General features: G+C 41.0%; 2 protein-coding genes and 2 long non-coding RNA genes across 4 annotated transcripts; 2 read left to right on the top strand and 2 right to left on the bottom strand.

Annotated features, from left to right (window-relative positions):
- The first annotated feature begins 57 nt into the window (after nt 1-57).
- LOC308629837 (ribosomal biogenesis factor-like) lies at nt 58-5,353 on the top strand. The gene is made up of 4 exons (XM_081258112.1): nt 58-150; nt 2,534-2,650; nt 4,840-4,956; nt 5,225-5,353. Exons 2-4 carry the CDS (start codon nt 2,537-2,539, stop codon nt 5,294-5,296), a joined length of 303 nt encoding a protein of 100 aa, XP_081114238.1. The 5' UTR covers nt 58-150; nt 2,534-2,536; the 3' UTR covers nt 5,297-5,353.
- LOC308629838 lies at nt 5,338-9,878 on the bottom strand. The gene is made up of 2 exons (XR_014017718.1): nt 7,345-9,878; nt 5,338-6,118 (listed from the first exon to the last, which is right to left on the bottom strand). It is a non-coding gene; the product is annotated as an uncharacterized lncRNA (long non-coding RNA).
- A 207-nt stretch (nt 9,879-10,085) lies between these two features.
- On the top strand, nt 10,086-15,381 carry LOC308629809 (ribosomal biogenesis factor-like). The gene is made up of 4 exons (XM_081258064.1): nt 10,086-10,178; nt 12,562-12,678; nt 14,868-14,984; nt 15,253-15,381. Exons 2-4 carry the CDS (start codon nt 12,565-12,567, stop codon nt 15,322-15,324), a joined length of 303 nt encoding a protein of 100 aa, XP_081114190.1. The 5' UTR covers nt 10,086-10,178; nt 12,562-12,564; the 3' UTR covers nt 15,325-15,381.
- Nucleotides 15,366-19,906, bottom strand: LOC308629810. Its single transcript, XR_014017715.1, has 2 exons — nt 17,373-19,906; nt 15,366-16,146 (listed from the first exon to the last, which is right to left on the bottom strand). It is a non-coding gene; the product is annotated as an uncharacterized lncRNA (long non-coding RNA).
- Nucleotides 19,907-19,991: the final 85 nt, after the last annotated feature.

Below are 19,991 nucleotides of genomic sequence, written 5' to 3'. Positions count from 1 at the left end.
CCCTGTGGGCGGAGCTTATCTCGGTGGGCGGAACTACGACCTGAGAGAGGACCGTTGGCTGGCTTCCTCATTCCGGAACTTCCTGGATCCTGTGCGTACTGCTGGCGTTACGTGGAGCTTATACCCCTGCCCGAGGGTAGCGGAGGACTGGTGAGAGATTAATAAAAAAAATTTTCCGGCGCGCTGGCGTGAAGTTTCTGAGGATTGAGACGGGACCGCGGGCTGCTGCCGTCGGGAGGCTCCGTTCCGTCGTCGCTTGCTGCCTTAGGCAGCCCTACTCGGCCGCAGGCCTGTTGGCTCAGGCCTAAAACCCCCATGCCTGCTGGGCCTTCAGCCCACGGCAGGGTACCAGTTTTGGGTTGTTCTGTTGTCACCAGTTTCCACGTGGTTGTTAGAGAAAATCCCTATCCCCCTACCCCCACAGCTAGGCTCTCACCTTCTCCACGAACCTTCCTCGAGTCCCCAGCTCGATTGGAACTTTCCCTTCTGTGACTCCACTCGTATGCTGTCAGTTACAGCACCTATCTTTATGTTTCTTGTGTTTGTATATGTTTCATATGTATGTATATAGGTTCTGTACCACACTTGGTACATAGTAATTGATTAATGAATACTAGATGAATGGTTGGATTTTGGTTACTTATCGGAAGGATTTTAGATTATTTAATTTAGGGGTGGTTTATGTGTATTTTCTGCTTCTATAATAATCATGTATTTCCTACTGTGTTCTTTTTTTTTTTTTTTTTTTTTTTTTTTGCGGTATGTGGTCCTCTCACTGTTGTGGCCTCTCCCGTTGCGGAGCACAGGCTCCGGACACACAGGCTCAGCGGCCACGGCTCACGGGCCCAGCCGCTTCACGGCATGTGGGATCTTCCCAGACCGGGACACGAACCCGTGTCCCCTGCATCGGCAGGCGGACTCTCAACCACTGGGCCACTAGGGAAGCCCCATATTTTTTTTTTTTTTTTTTTTTTTTAAGAAGAAGTTCTGTTGGGGTTCGGAACCATTGCTGTCTCTCTTGTTCCTGAGGCTAGACATTGAAGGAGGAGAGATACAATGTGAGCAAAGGGAAGAAAGGAAGAATGTGCAAGGTGTCTTCAGAGAGTGATTAGTAGACTAGAGTAGGTATAGAGAAATAGCAGGAGATACCTTTGACAGATTTATGCTAGAGTCAGGTTTCCAGCAGCAATATGTCAGGACAAAAACCTTGTGGGTTGGAGGAGCCAGTGAAGGATTTTACCATTGGGACGGTTCATTTCATACCACTACGCAGGATAGACTTGAATGCATGTGGCTTAAGCCAGGGGTTGACAGTCTTTCTGTAAAGGACCAAATAGTAAATATTTTAGGCTTTGCGAGCCACAGTTGTCGCAGGAAAGCAGCCACAGACAAAACATACATAATCGAATGGACGTAGCTGCGTTCTAATAAAACATCATTTACAAAGACGGGTGCCTGACCTGATTTGGTCCATGGGTATAGTTGGTCCCAACCCAGAGTCTAACCAAATAGTCGTAGGGACTAAAGCAGTAACCCAGTCCTGAACTAGGCAGTAGTAAATCATGTTTTTGTACTGCATTTTTATTTATATACGAGAGGCCACATCACATAATGAGAGCTCAGGATCTAGTCTGCTTGGCTTTGAATCTTGGCATTCTCTGACTACTAATAGTGTAACAATGGGCAGATTAACTTCTCTTTGCATCAGTTTTTTTTTTAATCTGTATAATGATAATAATACGTCCTACGAAGTGTTGTTGTAAGGAGTAAATTAGTCAAAACACATAAAATGTTAGCATAGTGCTGTACATGTAGTAAAAGCTTAATAAATCTTAACTATTAATATTTTTTAAATTGTTCCTCACGTGCATTGTTAAAGACAGGTTTCAGAGATGTTTCTCAAGTAGAATTTATAGGCTTACTGTGTTTAGCTATAGAACAGAGATAATACCTACAGTTTTTAGGCAAGAGCCATTCACATAGAGGTGATGCGGAAGTCATGAAAGTAATTTAACGCGGGGGCTAGGAAGTGTAAGCTTAAGTACTGGTTTTGAGGAGGTGCGCACAGGAGTGAAAATGGGACAAGTAAAAAGGAATGAAGGAAGGAGGGAGAAGAGAGTCAGTCGTAGAGTATGAAAGGAACCAGAATGGAATAGCAGTATGTAAACTATCAGAAGGATGGATGGTGATGGTTAGCATTGTCAGATGCTGCAGAGAGCTGAAAGAAAACAACTGTTGTGTTGAGAATGTTAATTAATGAATCTAACTGGCAGAAATTAATGTGGAGCCTCTTATGGGCCAGGTGCCGGAGATGCAGAAAAGAATTAGCTACACACTCTGCACTGAAACAGAAAAATCTAGTAGGACCGAAAGGACATGGAGATAATTTTAATACAAGCAGCAATTTTAAAAATAATCAGGAGGAAGGTGGAACTTCTTAGATTTAATTGGTACCTTTACTTCCAAAACTTAAATTGATTTACAGTTCATAAACATGGGCAACTGAATTGAGCTCCTCTTCTTTCTTGCCTAGACAATGGCCAAGAACAAACTAAGAGGACAGAAGTCCAGGAATGTATTCCAGGTAGCCAGCCGAAAAAGCTTTAAGGTTAAAAATAAGGCAAAGCCAGTTACCACTAATCTGAAGAAGGTTAGTATCACTTAAGCACTCTGACTTTATTGTTTACAAGAAAAGCATAATTGTAAAGCTACTGAAAAACTGAATGCTAATATTTAAAACAGGTTCTTAGCCTTTCCTACAAAAGCAAGATGATTGTTAAACATTTGTTTCAAAAAAGAAACAACGATGCAGAAAAATAACCTCCCTTTCTTGAATTCAAGTGCAAAAGGAAGAAGGCATTTTAACTGCAAATGTATGAGGCTCCAAGTAACAGTTTTAATAGTTTTCTCAGAGCATAGAAATCATAAAAAACCATGGTATGGAAAAATTATCTCTAAACTCATATATATTCAGGAAGCTTTCAACCAGAGCCAAGACATGGAATGTCAGTCAACACCCATTCTTTTTCTTCTCAGTAAATCTTATTTCTCTGAAGATATCTATAGCTCAGATAAAAACCTAAAAATAGAAGATAAAATATTTTGTTTCTTAAAATACAAAATTTGAAAAGAAAGGAGTTGCTTTATCTTTTTTTCAAAATATTTGGGGAATGGGAAAGTTCTTCAAGATTAAGTAGACTCCTTAAGGAAATTATTCAAGAAAATGTTTTCAAGCTTAAGTAGTAGGTGGAGTCCCCTCTAGAGGACTTAGTAATTATCATAATGGTCCATAGAAATGTAACATTTTATCTTTCAGTCTTCATGAATTAGCTGAGTTAAACTTTTTGGTGGAGCAATTTCATGACTTTGGAGATGCTATAAAGGAAATAAAGCTGGGTGATATGACTGGGGTTTGGGGGTGACAGTTTTAGATAGAATTGTCTTCAGGGTTGACATTGAAGCCAAGACCTGCCTGACAGGAGCCAGTGATGCAAACTGCTGGGAAGTGTTGGGAGCAGCATGTCCTAGGCAGAAAGAATAGTGAGTGCAGAGACCCCCAGCTGGGTGAAGGCTTGGTGTATTTGAGGAAAATTATTTTGTTTGGATAGGAAGTCCTAGAAGCTCTACGGTTGCTAATGGAGAAGATCTGTGGGTAGGCAGCCTGGTTGGAGAAAGTATCGAACACTTTTCTGAGAAAGCAGCCTAACTTAGGGGGAGGTCGCACGATCGCCAGGTACTATATACATGGTAAATTGAAGTTGGTGGCCACGAACTTAAAGTGAAGCCAGTCAGCCAGTTATGATTTTCTAGAGCTTCAGTTTTGGGCTCAGAAAAGGCTGATACCTGAGTTTAACTAGGTTGGCAGGGAAGTCTGACTGAGGGAGAGAAGGGAAGTAGAGTTAGGGTGTGAAGGAGCGACTGATCAGTGGTCATGTAATCTGTGCAGGCTAAAGGAAAAAGCGGGGATATGAACATGTGAACAATAGTGAACTTGGTGGGAAAAGATTTCAGTGAGATTTAAGAACTATTAATAAAATAAGTGAATAGAAGGATAGGAGGTGGTGCGGTAACAGGTAATGATGCCGCCTAAGGTAATGCGTGAGAGTGATGGCAAGGTAGGTCGTGGAAAAGACCCCTGGAGGTGAGGCCCTGAAGAGATTAAGAAGCCATAGGATAGGTTTTTGTCGTAGCCACTAAGCAGCGACGCCAGGCGTGAGAGGGGTCAGTGAGCCATGGTCTGAGATCTTTCACGAAGGAGCAAGTAATCACGGTGTTGGTAGGTGACAGTAATGAGGAGAGGGGTGTCAGAATGTCCTGATGCATAAGGTGCAAAAGAGCTAAAAGTTTTGAAGGAGAAATGGTTGGGGAGCAGCTGTGAAGAACAAGAATACCACCCCCACCTTTCAGATTCAAGCGAGGACGGCTACAGGGGCCGCTGTCCTCAGGAGACTGCCAGGCACTTCCATCAAGGAAGGATTCAGAGACGTACTGTTAGAAGGACACTGGAAGCATGCCAGCCAGGTTCCTCATTTTACAGATGAGAGAGGATAGCACCGTAGCTTAGAAACATAGTGGTCACATATTTTGGCCCGTTTATTCCAGGAAAGTCAAGGTATGAGGTATATCCACACAATTCTTATTTTTAAAAAGACAGAACCTTTTGTCTAAAATGTCCCAATAAGACTGTAAGAATTTTAGGGTAAATTGTCTCCATAAATTGGTAGGATTGATAAGAGTTTATAGATTTGGGGGGTGACAAGATTAAATTAAGGTAGCCTATATTTTTATCCTTAATGGTTGTGAGACCATGGATTAATGCTCTTTTTCTTTTTTTAAAAGATGAACATCGTGAATGATGAAAAAGTTAACATCGTGAATGAAGCTTTTGTATATATGCAAAAGGTAGTTGCATGGTTCGTAAAAGACCTTTCCCTTGAACCTGTGCAGAAACAGCTGGTGAGTGGAAGTCACTTCCTTTCGTTCTGGCTAATAAACTCCAAATTTTCAAAGCCTGTATTGATTGTCATTTTTAGTATTTGGCTCTGTAGTATGTATAGCTTATTCAGACTTTAAAACATTGAGTCTAAAATATGGAACTTTATTGTTCTATTTCCAAAAGTACAACTAGAAGAAATTATATTGAATAATAGATTATATGTCAGTAGATTATGTCATTTCTGTTTGCTATTGTTATCTAAATTTTTAAATGTACTTTTCTCTCCAGATTCCTCAGCAGTGTCGTGAAAACGAACCAGTTGATGTTGATGAAGCTACAAGATTAATGGCTCAGTTGTAATACACTGGTGATGCATCAGATTCCCCAAAAAGACCAATAAATTAAATGCTTTATACAGTTTTATTTTAAAAAATCTTGTTAATGTACAGGCATTGGCACATTTTAAAAACAAACTACATAAACAGATCTTTCCTATAACCTAGGAAAGTGGAATGTCAGAAGTCAACAAAATGTGATAAACTTAAAGTGCTAAAACAGAAGGCACTTCACAAAATCTGTTCACTGAAACAGTTAACATATCCTAGTTTACACCCTTCACTTTATAAGTGGCAGTGAATGTCTGGATCAGAGGGTACACAGAAAAATGGACAGTCTCGTGGCAGTAAAAATGTAAGACAAACAAATGATGAGCCCTTGGCCAACTTCTTTTGTTTTTGATGACCTTAAGTCTACTTTAACTTTCCTCTCATATAAGGAAAAAAAAAAAAACAGAAGGATTCAGAATGGGAGGAAAAGTTGAAATTCCAGAATGTAATTACTTGAGGGTAGGGAGTCGGTGGATATGAAATCACTTTTTCCCCTGAAGCAATCAGAATCCTTTGTTCTTATGGTTGAAGTTTTGTGAAGTAAAAAAGAAAGTATTAGGGAAGAACATTTCAGAATCAGTGAACTAAAAAGGCGTTACATTCATTATTTTAAATACTTAGGTTATTAAGACGTCTAAAATGTTACACAGTTAGAGGTAGATAACAGTCCCAAGTTTCCATGGAGTCTAATAATTTAGTATCTGGACATCAAACAGATCACAAACTCCTTCATTATCATCTAAATTAAAGTTGTAGTCATCTGCCGGGGTCGGAGAAAGCCGTAAAAGTGGAAACACTGCAAGCAAAAAATAAATTCAGTGTTAAAGATGGTTTCTACATACAGGTAATGATGTCTAACATAAAATGCTATCAAAAACATCAAGCCAGGGCTTCCCTGGTGGCGCAGTGGTTGGGAGTCCGCCTGCCAATGCAGGGGACACGGGTTCGTGCCCCGGTCCGGGAGGATCACACATGCCGTGGAGCGGCTGGGCCCGTGAGCCGTGGCCGCTGGGCCTGCATGTCCAGAGCCTGTGCTCCACACTGGGGGAGGCCACAACAGTGAGAGGCCCGACTACCGCAAAAAAAAAAAAAAAAAAAATCAAGCCAAATTATGTTTCCCATGTTATACAGCAAGTTTTTTAAAAATACGTAATAGGAAATGTAATGATCAAATTAATGACTTGTATTTTGTGTATATTTTGATAGATTCTTCTTTAAAGACATTTTATGCATTGATTATAGGTGTTAGCTTGAGAAACAGAAGTTAATTTTTATTGGTTGAACTTGTCACTAAAATTTATGATTCAGAAACACTGGTCAAAGTATTTTCTCTGATCTGCTAAATAAGCTACCACTTTGAAAACAGAGAAAGGAACTAGACGTAAATTAATAACTATGCTGAAATTCTCTGCTTTTATGGAAGTGTCTGATAAATGTCTAAGTGGTTACTGTGCCATTGGCTAATTTAACAGCTGCTACTTCCTAGGTCTCGGCTATACATATTTGTTAGGAACCAGGACTCTGAATCCAAGAACTTTTAGAAAGGTGAGGCCCAGAGAGTAACTGCTCAAGTAACTACCATATTAGAGCTAGTTGATTTTTAAGAATTATTTCAGATTAGACGATGATGTGGCTAATCTTAGTAATACTGACTTCACATTGGCAGCTTGAAATTGGCCATGGGAGGAGTATTTACAAAACTATGTTTTCACATTTCCTCTTGACTCAGATACACTGTTTTACTCTTCTTGGCCAAATTCTTCAGGTGTAAAAAGGGCTAGTATGCCAACAATTCAGAAGTTTATTCAGTAAAGGTGATAAGTATCCCCTTATGAATTCTTTTTCCTCAAAAAGCAGGCAAAAAATTCTGAAGGATGCCTATAACTTACTATGAATCATAGTACATTAAGCAGTTAAAAAATACGGGTTCTTCATTTCTCTTAACTCATGTGCCACTCATAAATTCTAGAAAAGCCTTATTGATGTATAAGGTTATATTTATTAAATTTTTTAACTACTTACCATCAGAAGACATTAACTCATCAATATCTCCACTAATAGATCCCGCTGGAAAGAGAAATGTGATATAGAGTTTTTTACACTTCTCTTTATATATTTTAGCAGCCAAAAGGCAGTTATATTTAAACAGCATATATTTAAACACAGTAGATATTAAGCACAGTTATATTTAACATCAGCATCTTGATTAAAAGTACGAAATTAGGGCTTCCCTGGTGGCGCAGTGGTTGAGAGTCCGCCAGCCAATGCAGGGGACGCGGGTTCGTGCCCTGGTCCGGGAAGATCCCACATGCCGCGGAGCGGCTAGGCCCGTGAGCCATGGCCGCTGAGCCTGCGCGTCCGGAGCCTGTGCTCTGCAACGGGGGAGGCCACAACAGTGAGAGGCCCGCGTACCGCAAACAAATAAACAGACAAAACACAAAAAAACCAACAGGGACTTCCCTGGCACTCTAGTGGTTAGGACTTCGCCTTCCAATGCAGGGGTGTAGGTTTGATCCCTGGTCGGGGAGTTAAGATCCTACGTGCCTCGCAGCCGAAAAACCAAAACATAAAACAGAAGCAATATTGTAATAAATTCAATAAAGACTTTAAAAGTGGTCCACACACACAGACACACACACACAAACTGAAAAAAACGTAAATAACCCAATTAAAAAAACAATGTTTTCGTTCAGATAACGGAGAAGACAAGGGATGGATATTTCTTCCATCTATGGCTGAATCCAAGGACTCCAATGATATCACCAAGGTCCTGTGTTCTGTTGTTCAGCTCTGTGTTCTTTTGCATTGCTCTTATTCTCTCCCACTGCAGTCAGGCTTCCCTCAAGTTGCTGGAGGAGACGGCAACTAGCAGCCTCAATTTCACATCATCCTAGCACAGGGATACTAAAAGCAAGAATTGTCTCCACTACCTCTGGCTGGAAAATCTTTAGACGAGGACTGTAATTATTCATTCAACCAGGATCACTTAATGGGAGAAGAGTGGTTCCCCAGAGAGGGATGCTGAGCAGATAATGAATGTCCTCTGAAGTGGGTATTTACTGAGCAGCCATCTACATATGGGAGAGGGAGGCACAGAGACATGAAGTAACTTTTCCACAGTCACACTGTTGGTAGGTAACAGAAGTAAACAGAAATCATGTCTTCTCACTCATACCTCATAGAGTGCCTCTGCTCTTGCCTGTATAAACCATGTTATTTCCGTGGTGTAAGTATCCCTACCTCACCATTTCCAAATGAAAGCTAGGCCCGTAAGTCTTCATAAAGACTATAATATCATTCCATTGCATCTATTTCTTTGTCTTCTGCATATACATCAATAACTTCACATTCAAGGAACCATAATTATACTCACCTTATTAGCTTCAGTATTCCTGGATAACTCTGGCCTCGTGAAAGAATCTAACGGTTTTCTGTCGCTTTGATGTTACTTTGTCGCCACACATTATGGGCATTTTATAATGCATTTTAAGGTGTTTTTAAAAGTCACTCTTTAGAAAAAATACAGAATTTTTAATACAATTACATTGACAAGTAATTATTCCTCATTGCTTAACGTATTCCCTAATTTTTTGTGATGGACATAAACAATAAAATGATTTACTGTAAAAGTGGTTCATCTTTCTTTAAGCAGGCAAGTGCCTGGTCTGGTGGGAAGAGGACTTGACCGACGGCCAGCCCACGTGGATTCTAGTTTGGCTTTGTCAGTTACTAGTTGTGTGGATACCGAACATGGCTTAGACTCTGAACCTCAGCATTCTCACTTGCAAAAGGGGAATGCTACTTTGGCCTTATTTTGATACTTAGAGCAGAACTCATGTACCGTTACCAAAATGATATAAAAATGTCAGTACTTCTACATTTGTTTAAAAGCTGGCTTTCCCTAAGACCGTGACAAAATAAGGAGAGAGCATGTGAAAACTGTTACCTTAGTGGAAAGATCCTCTTGGAAGAAGTGATTCGATTTTCTAGAAAACTCATCCTAGAACACCTTAACTGGGAAATATACACACACAGAAATAAAACTGGAAGGCAAAAATATTTCTTCCAAGATTTTCTAAAGTTCCCTGATTCTTGTTTTACAACTTATTGATATTTTCTTGGGCCTCTGCCGTGCTGTCAGAAAGTCTCATTTTGAAGCAAGGAAGCTTCAATGGGAAAAGCATTTCAACTTTTGGCTCACTACAAATTTTCCCTTGGGAGATTATAGTTCTAGATCTATTCCAGACATTAGGTTCTTTGTTGCTGCAACCAAACCCGGACACCACCCAGAGGTGCGCAGCGCCACCTCCTGGGAGCGCGGACAGAGCCAGCCAGCAGTAAGCGGCTGAGGGCCGACCACCTGTGTTACGGTCCGTGTGGCTCTGGTGACTCAGACACTTCGGGTGGTTTCTGTACACATACCCCTGCGAGCAACTGCAGACTTAGCCGCGTCTTCGAAGCCTCAGCTGAGTAGAGGTTCCTAACCCAGGGAACGGCAAAGCATGTTTACAGGGACGGTCCTGTTTTTAGGGAAGGATGCTACACGGCTGAGACGGTTCTGTGGACAGGACTACTTGAGGTGGGTGGGAACAAGCCCGTGAGCGGAATGACGCTCGGTGGGCGGAACGACGCTCGGTGAGCGGAAAGACGCTCGGTGGGCGTGGCTTATCTCGGTCTGCAGACCAAGCTCACGGGACAAGACTCCGCCCTGTGGGCGGAGCTTATCTCGGTGGGCGGAACTACGACCTGAGAGAGGACCGTTGGCTGGCTTCCTCATTCCGGAACTTCCTGGATCCTGTGCGTACTGCTGGCGTTACGTGGAGCTTATACCCCTGCCCGAGGGTAGCGGAGGACTGGTGAGAGATTAATAAAAAAAATTTTCCGGCGCGCTGGCGTGAAGTTTCTGAGGATTGAGACGGGACCGCGGGCTGCTGCCGTCGGGAGGCTCCGTTCCGTCGTCGCTTGCTGCCTTAGGCAGCCCTACTCGGCCGCAGGCCTGTTGGCTCAGGCCTAAAACCCCCATGCCTGCTGGGCCTTCAGCCCACGGCAGGGTACCAGTTTTGGGTTGTTCTGTTGTCACCAGTTTCCACGTGGTTGTTAGAGAAAATCCCTATCCCCCTACCCCCACAGCTAGGCTCTCACCTTCTCCACGAACCTTCCTCGAGTCCCCAGCTCGATTGGAACTTTCCCTTCTGTGACTCCACTCGTATGCTGTCAGTTACAGCACCTATCTTTATGTTTCTTGTGTTTGTATATGTTTCATATGTATGTATATAGGTTCTGTACCACACTTGGTACATAGTAATTGATTAATGAATACTAGATGAATGGTTGGATTTTGGTTACTTATCGGAAGGATTTTAGATTATTTAATTTAGGGGTGGTTTATGTGTATTTTCTGCTTCTATAATAATCATGTATTTCCTACTGTGTTCTTTTTTTTTTTTTTTTTTTTTTTTTTTGCGGTATGTGGTCCTCTCACTGTTGTGGCCTCTCCCGTTGCGGAGCACAGGCTCCGGACACACAGGCTCAGCGGCCACGGCTCACGGGCCCAGCCGCTTCACGGCATGTGGGATCTTCCCAGACCGGGACACGAACCCGTGTCCCCTGCATCGGCAGGCGGACTCTCAACCACTGGGCCACTAGGGAAGCCCCATATTTTTTTTTTTTTTTTTTTTTTTTAAGAAGAAGTTCTGTTGGGGTTCGGAACCATTGCTGTCTCTCTTGTTCCTGAGGCTAGACATTGAAGGAGGAGAGATACAATGTGAGCAAAGGGAAGAAAGGAAGAATGTGCAAGGTGTCTTCAGAGAGTGATTAGTAGACTAGAGTAGGTATAGAGAAATAGCAGGAGATACCTTTGACAGATTTATGCTAGAGTCAGGTTTCCAGCAGCAATATGTCAGGACAAAAACCTTGTGGGTTGGAGGAGCCAGTGAAGGATTTTACCATTGGGACGGTTCATTTCATACCACTACGCAGGATAGACTTGAATGCATGTGGCTTAAGCCAGGGGTTGACAGTCTTTCTGTAAAGGACCAAATAGTAAATATTTTAGGCTTTGCGAGCCACAGTTGTCGCAGGAAAGCAGCCACAGACAAAACATACATAATCGAATGGACGTAGCTGCGTTCTAATAAAACATCATTTACAAAGACGGGTGCCTGACCTGATTTGGTCCATGGGTATAGTTGGTCCCAACCCAGAGTCTAACCAAATAGTCGTAGGGACTAAAGCAGTAACCCAGTCCTGAACTAGGCAGTAGTAAATCATGTTTTTGTACTGCATTTTTATTTATATACGAGAGGCCACATCACATAATGAGAGCTCAGGATCTAGTCTGCTTGGCTTTGAATCTTGGCATTCTCTGACTACTAATAGTGTAACAATGGGCAGATTAACTTCTCTTTGCATCAGTTTTTTTTTTAATCTGTATAATGATAATAATACGTCCTACGAAGTGTTGTTGTAAGGAGTAAATTAGTCAAAACACATAAAATGTTAGCATAGTGCTGTACATGTAGTAAAAGCTTAATAAATCTTAACTATTAATATTTTTTAAATTGTTCCTCACGTGCATTGTTAAAGACAGGTTTCAGAGATGTTTCTCAAGTAGAATTTATAGGCTTACTGTGTTTAGCTATAGAACAGAGATAATACCTACAGTTTTTAGGCAAGAGCCATTCACATAGAGGTGATGCGGAAGTCATGAAAGTAATTTAACGCGGGGGCTAGGAAGTGTAAGCTTAAGTACTGGTTTTGAGGAGGTGCGCACAGGAGTGAAAATGGGACAAGTAAAAAGGAATGAAGGAAGGAGGGAGAAGAGAGTCAGTCGTAGAGTATGAAAGGAACCAGAATGGAATAGCAGTATGTAAACTATCAGAAGGATGGATGGTGATGGTTAGCATTGTCAGATGCTGCAGAGAGCTGAAAGAAAACAACTGTTGTGTTGAGAATGTTAATTAATGAATCTAACTGGCAGAAATTAATGTGGAGCCTCTTATGGGCCAGGTGCCGGAGATGCAGAAAAGAATTAGCTACACACTCTGCACTGAAACAGAAAAATCTAGTAGGACCGAAAGGACATGGAGATAATTTTAATACAAGCAGCAATTTTAAAAATAATCAGGAGGAAGGTGGAACTTCTTAGATTTAATTGGTACCTTTACTTCCAAAACTTAAATTGATTTACAGTTCATAAACATGGGCAACTGAATTGAGCTCCTCTTCTTTCTTGCCTAGACAATGGCCAAGAACAAACTAAGAGGACAGAAGTCCAGGAATGTATTCCAGGTAGCCAGCCGAAAAAGCTTTAAGGTTAAAAATAAGGCAAAGCCAGTTACCACTAATCTGAAGAAGGTTAGTATCACTTAAGCACTCTGACTTTATTGTTTACAAGAAAAGCATAATTGTAAAGCTACTGAAAAACTGAATGCTAATATTTAAAACAGGTTCTTAGCCTTTCCTACAAAAGCAAGATGATTGTTAAACATTTGTTTCAAAAAAGAAACAACGATGCAGAAAAATAACCTCCCTTTCTTGAATTCAAGTGCAAAAGGAAGAAGGCATTTTAACTGCAAATGTATGAGGCTCCAAGTAACAGTTTTAATAGTTTTCTCAGAGCATAGAAATCATAAAAAACCATGGTATGGAAAAATTATCTCTAAACTCATATATATTCAGGAAGCTTTCAACCAGAGCCAAGACATGGAATGTCAGTCAACACCCATTCTTTTTCTTCTCAGTAAATCTTATTTCTCTGAAGATATCTATAGCTCAGATAAAAACCTAAAAATAGAAGATAAAATATTTTGTTTCTTAAAATACAAAATTTGAAAAGAAAGGAGTTGCTTTATCTTTTTTTCAAAATATTTGGGGAATGGGAAAGTTCTTCAAGATTAAGTAGACTCCTTAAGGAAATTATTCAAGAAAATGTTTTCAAGCTTAAGTAGTAGGTGGAGTCCCCTCTAGAGGACTTAGTAATTATCATAATGGTCCATAGAAATGTAACATTTTATCTTTCAGTCTTCATGAATTAGCTGAGTTAAACTTTTTGGTGGAGCAATTTCATGACTTTGGAGATGCTATAAAGGAAATAAAGCTGGGTGATATGACTGGGGTTTGGGGGTGACAGTTTTAGATAGAATTGTCTTCAGGGTTGACATTGAAGCCAAGACCTGCCTGACAGGAGCCAGTGATGCAAACTGCTGGGAAGTGTTGGGAGCAGCATGTCCTAGGCAGAAAGAATAGTGAGTGCAGAGACCCCCAGCTGGGTGAAGGCTTGGTGTATTTGAGGAAAATTATTTTGTTTGGATAGGAAGTCCTAGAAGCTCTACGGTTGCTAATGGAGAAGATCTGTGGGTAGGCAGCCTGGTTGGAGAAAGTATCGAACACTTTTCTGAGAAAGCAGCCTAACTTAGGGGGAGGTCGCACGATCGCCAGGTACTATATACATGGTAAATTGAAGTTGGTGGCCACGAACTTAAAGTGAAGCCAGTCAGCCAGTTATGATTTTCTAGAGCTTCAGTTTTGGGCTCAGAAAAGGCTGATACCTGAGTTTAACTAGGTTGGCAGGGAAGTCTGACTGAGGGAGAGAAGGGAAGTAGAGTTAGGGTGTGAAGGAGCGACTGATCAGTGGTCATGTAATCTGTGCAGGCTAAAGGAAAAAGCGGGGATATGAACATGTGAACAATAGTGAACTTGGTGGGAAAAGATTTCAGTGAGATTTAAGAACTATTAATAAAATAAGTGAATAGAAGGATAGGAGGTGGTGCGGTAACAGGTAATGATGCCGCCTAAGGTAATGCGTGAGAGTGATGGCAAGGTAGGTCGTGGAAAAGACCCCTGGAGGTGAGGCCCTGAAGAGATTAAGAAGCCATAGGATAGGTTTTTGTCGTAGCCACTAAGCAGCGACGCCAGGCGTGAGAGGGGTCAGTGAGCCATGGTCTGAGATCTTTCACGAAGGAGCAAGTAATCACGGTGTTGGTAGGTGACAGTAATGAGGAGAGGGGTGTCAGAATGTCCTGATGCATAAGGTGCAAAAGAGCTAAAAGTTTTGAAGGAGAAATGGTTGGGGAGCAGCTGTGAAGAACAAGAATACCACCCCCACCTTTCAGATTCAAGCGAGGACGGCTACAGGGGCCGCTGTCCTCAGGAGACTGCCAGGCACTTCCATCAAGGAAGGATTCAGAGACGTACTGTTAGAAGGACACTGGAAGCATGCCAGCCAGGTTCCTCATTTTACAGATGAGAGAGGATAGCACCGTAGCTTAGAAACATAGTGGTCACATATTTTGGCCCGTTTATTCCAGGAAAGTCAAGGTATGAGGTATATCCACACAATTCTTATTTTTAAAAAGACAGAACCTTTTGTCTAAAATGTCCCAATAAGACTGTAAGAATTTTAGGGTAAATTGTCTCCATAAATTGGTAGGATTGATAAGAGTTTATAGATTTGGGGGGTGACAAGATTAAATTAAGGTAGCCTATATTTTTATCCTTAATGGTTGTGAGACCATGGATTAATGCTCTTTTTCTTTTTTTAAAAGATGAACATCGTGAATGATGAAAAAGTTAACATCGTGAATGAAGCTTTTGTATATATGCAAAAGGTAGTTGCATGGTTCGTAAAAGACCTTTCCCTTGAACCTGTGCAGAAACAGCTGGTGAGTGGAAGTCACTTCCTTTCGTTCTGGCTAATAAACTCCAAATTTTCAAAGCCTGTATTGATTGTCATTTTTAGTATTTGGCTCTGTAGTATGTATAGCTTATTCAGACTTTAAAACATTGAGTCTAAAATATGGAACTTTATTGTTCTATTTCCAAAAGTACAACTAGAAGAAATTATATTGAATAATAGATTATATGTCAGTAGATTATGTCATTTCTGTTTGCTATTGTTATCTAAATTTTTAAATGTACTTTTCTCTCCAGATTCCTCAGCAGTGTCGTGAAAACGAACCAGTTGATGTTGATGAAGCTACAAGATTAATGGCTCAGTTGTAATACACTGGTGATGCATCAGATTCCCCAAAAAGACCAATAAATTAAATGCTTTATACAGTTTTATTTTAAAAAATCTTGTTAATGTACAGGCATTGGCACATTTTAAAAACAAACTACATAAACAGATCTTTCCTATAACCTAGGAAAGTGGAATGTCAGAAGTCAACAAAATGTGATAAACTTAAAGTGCTAAAACAGAAGGCACTTCACAAAATCTGTTCACTGAAACAGTTAACATATCCTAGTTTACACCCTTCACTTTATAAGTGGCAGTGAATGTCTGGATCAGAGGGTACACAGAAAAATGGACAGTCTCGTGGCAGTAAAAATGTAAGACAAACAAATGATGAGCCCTTGGCCAACTTCTTTTGTTTTTGATGACCTTAAGTCTACTTTAACTTTCCTCTCATATAAGGAAAAAAAAAAAAACAGAAGGATTCAGAATGGGAGGAAAAGTTGAAATTCCAGAATGTAATTACTTGAGGGTAGGGAGTCGGTGGATATGAAATCACTTTTTCCCCTGAAGCAATCAGAATCCTTTGTTCTTATGGTTGAAGTTTTGTGAAGTAAAAAAGAAAGTATTAGGGAAGAACATTTCAGAATCAGTGAACTAAAAAGGCGTTACATTCATTATTTTAAATACTTAGGTTATTAAGACGTCTAAAATGTTACACAGTTAGAGGTAGATAACAGTCCCAAGTTTCCATGGAGTCTAATAATTTAGTATCTGGACATCAAACAGATCACAAACTCCTTCATTATCATCTAAATTAAAGTTGTAGTCATCTGCCGGGGTCGGAGAAAGCCGTAAAAGTGGAAACACTGCAAGCAAAAAATAAATTCAGTGTTAAAGATGGTTTCTACATACAGGTAATGATGTCTAACATAAAATGCTATCAAAAACATCAAGCCAGGGCTTCCCTGGTGGCGCAGTGGTTGGGAGTCCGCCTGCCAATGCAGGGGACACGGGTTCGTGCCCCGGTCCGGGAGGATCACACATGCCGTGGAGCGGCTGGGCCCGTGAGCCGTGGCCGCTGGGCCTGCATGTCCAGAGCCTGTGCTCCACACTGGGGGAGGCCACAACAGTGAGAGGCCCGACTACCGCAAAAAAAAAAAAAAAAAAAATCAAGCCAAATTATGTTTCCCATGTTATACAGCAAGTTTTTTAAAAATACGTAATAGGAAATGTAATGATCAAATTAATGACTTGTATTTTGTGTATATTTTGATAGATTCTTCTTTAAAGACATTTTATGCATTGATTATAGGTGTTAGCTTGAGAAACAGAAGTTAATTTTTATTGGTTGAACTTGTCACTAAAATTTATGATTCAGAAACACTGGTCAAAGTATTTTCTCTGATCTGCTAAATAAGCTACCACTTTGAAAACAGAGAAAGGAACTAGACGTAAATTAATAACTATGCTGAAATTCTCTGCTTTTATGGAAGTGTCTGATAAATGTCTAAGTGGTTACTGTGCCATTGGCTAATTTAACAGCTGCTACTTCCTAGGTCTCGGCTATACATATTTGTTAGGAACCAGGACTCTGAATCCAAGAACTTTTAGAAAGGTGAGGCCCAGAGAGTAACTGCTCAAGTAACTACCATATTAGAGCTAGTTGATTTTTAAGAATTATTTCAGATTAGACGATGATGTGGCTAATCTTAGTAATACTGACTTCACATTGGCAGCTTGAAATTGGCCATGGGAGGAGTATTTACAAAACTATGTTTTCACATTTCCTCTTGACTCAGATACACTGTTTTACTCTTCTTGGCCAAATTCTTCAGGTGTAAAAAGGGCTAGTATGCCAACAATTCAGAAGTTTATTCAGTAAAGGTGATAAGTATCCCCTTATGAATTCTTTTTCCTCAAAAAGCAGGCAAAAAATTCTGAAGGATGCCTATAACTTACTATGAATCATAGTACATTAAGCAGTTAAAAAATACGGGTTCTTCATTTCTCTTAACTCATGTGCCACTCATAAATTCTAGAAAAGCCTTATTGATGTATAAGGTTATATTTATTAAATTTTTTAACTACTTACCATCAGAAGACATTAACTCATCAATATCTCCACTAATAGATCCCGCTGGAAAGAGAAATGTGATATAGAGTTTTTTACACTTCTCTTTATATATTTTAGCAGCCAAAAGGCAGTTATATTTAAACAGCATATATTTAAACACAGTAGATATTAAGCACAGTTATATTTAACATCAGCATCTTGATTAAAAGTACGAAATTAGGGCTTCCCTGGTGGCGCAGTGGTTGAGAGTCCGCCAGCCAATGCAGGGGACGCGGGTTCGTGCCCTGGTCCGGGAAGATCCCACATGCCGCGGAGCGGCTAGGCCCGTGAGCCATGGCCGCTGAGCCTGCGCGTCCGGAGCCTGTGCTCTGCAACGGGGGAGGCCACAACAGTGAGAGGCCCGCGTACCGCAAACAAATAAACAGACAAAACACAAAAAAACCAACAGGGACTTCCCTGGCACTCTAGTGGTTAGGACTTCGCCTTCCAATGCAGGGGTGTAGGTTTGATCCCTGGTCGGGGAGTTAAGATCCTACGTGCCTCGCAGCCGAAAAACCAAAACATAAAACAGAAGCAATATTGTAATAAATTCAATAAAGACTTTAAAAGTGGTCCACACACACAGACACACACACACAAACTGAAAAAAACGTAAATAACCCAATTAAAAAAACAATGTTTTCGTTCAGATAACGGAGAAGACAAGGGATGGATATTTCTTCCATCTATGGCTGAATCCAAGGACTCCAATGATATCACCAAGGTCCTGTGTTCTGTTGTTCAGCTCTGTGTTCTTTTGCATTGCTCTTATTCTCTCCCACTGCAGTCAGGCTTCCCTCAAGTTGCTGGAGGAGACGGCAACTAGCAGCCTCAATTTCACATCATCCTAGCACAGGGATACTAAAAGCAAGAATTGTCTCCACTACCTCTGGCTGGAAAATCTTTAGACGAGGACTGTAATTATTCATTCAACCAGGATCACTTAATGGGAGAAGAGTGGTTCCCCAGAGAGGGATGCTGAGCAGATAATGAATGTCCTCTGAAGTGGGTATTTACTGAGCAGCCATCTACATATGGGAGAGGGAGGCACAGAGACATGAAGTAACTTTTCCACAGTCACACTGTTGGTAGGTAACAGAAGTAAACAGAAATCATGTCTTCTCACTCATACCTCATAGAGTGCCTCTGCTCTTGCCTGTATAAACCATGTTATTTCCGTGGTGTAAGTATCCCTACCTCACCATTTCCAAATGAAAGCTAGGCCCGTAAGTCTTCATAAAGACTATAATATCATTCCATTGCATCTATTTCTTTGTCTTCTGCATATACATCAATAACTTCACATTCAAGGAACCATAATTATACTCACCTTATTAGCTTCAGTATTCCTGGATAACTCTGGCCTCGTGAAAGAATCTAACGGTTTTCTGTCGCTTTGATGTTACTTTGTCGCCACACATTATGGGCATTTTATAATGCATTTTAAGGTGTTTTTAAAAGTCACTCTTTAGAAAAAATACAGAATTTTTAATACAATTACATTGACAAGTAATTATTCCTCATTGCTTAACGTATTCCCTAATTTTTTGTGATGGACATAAACAATAAAATGATTTACTGTAAAAGTGGTTCATCTTTCTTTAAGCAGGCAAGTGCCTGGTCTGGTGGGAAGAGGACTTGACCGACGGCCAGCCCACGTGGATTCTAGTTTGGCTTTGTCAGTTACTAGTTGTGTGGATACCGAACATGGCTTAGACTCTGAACCTCAGCATTCTCACTTGCAAAAGGGGAATGCTACTTTGGCCTTATTTTGATACTTAGAGCAGAACTCATGTACCGTTACCAAAATGATATAAAAATGTCAGTACTTCTACATTTGTTTAAAAGCTGGCTTTCCCTAAGACCGTGACAAAATAAGGAGAGAGCATGTGAAAACTGTTACCTTAGTGGAAAGATCCTCTTGGAAGAAGTGATTCGATTTTCTAGAAAACTCATCCTAGAACACCTTAACTGGGAAATATACACACACAGAAATAAAACTGGAAGGCAAAAATATTTCTTCCAAGATTTTCTAAAGTTCCCTGATTCTTGTTTTACAACTTATTGATATTTTCTTGGGCCTCTGCCGTGCTGTCAGAAAGTCTCATTTTGAAGCAAGGAAGCTTCAATGGGAAAAGCATTTCAACTTTTGGCTCACTACAAATTTTCCCTTGGGAGATTATAGTTCTAGATCTATTCCAGACATTAGGTTCTTTGTTGCTGCAACCAAACCCGGACACCACCCAGAGGTGCGCAGCGCCACCTCCTGGGAGCGCGGACAGAGCCAGCCAGCAGTAAGCGGCTGAGGGCCGACCACCTGTGTTACGGTCCGTGTGGCTCTGGTGACTCAGACACTTCGGGTGGTTTCTGTACACATACCCCTGCGAGCAACTGCAGACTTAGCCGCGTCTTCGAAGCCTCAGCTGAGTAGAGGTTCCTAACCCAGGGAACGGCAAAGCATGTTTACAGGGACGGTCCTGTTTTTAGGGAAGGATGCTACACGGCTGAGACGGTTCTGTGGACAGGACTACTTGAGGTGGGTGGGAACAAGCCCGTGAGCGGAATGACGCTCGGTGGGCGGAACGACGCTCGGTGAGC

This window comes from Mesoplodon bidens (genome assembly GCF_964165515.1).
Source record: "Mesoplodon bidens genome assembly, chromosome: 16".
Classification (NCBI taxonomy): domain Eukaryota; kingdom Metazoa; phylum Chordata; class Mammalia; order Artiodactyla; family Ziphiidae; genus Mesoplodon; species Mesoplodon bidens.
This window is presented reverse-complemented; position numbering and strand designations above follow the sequence as displayed.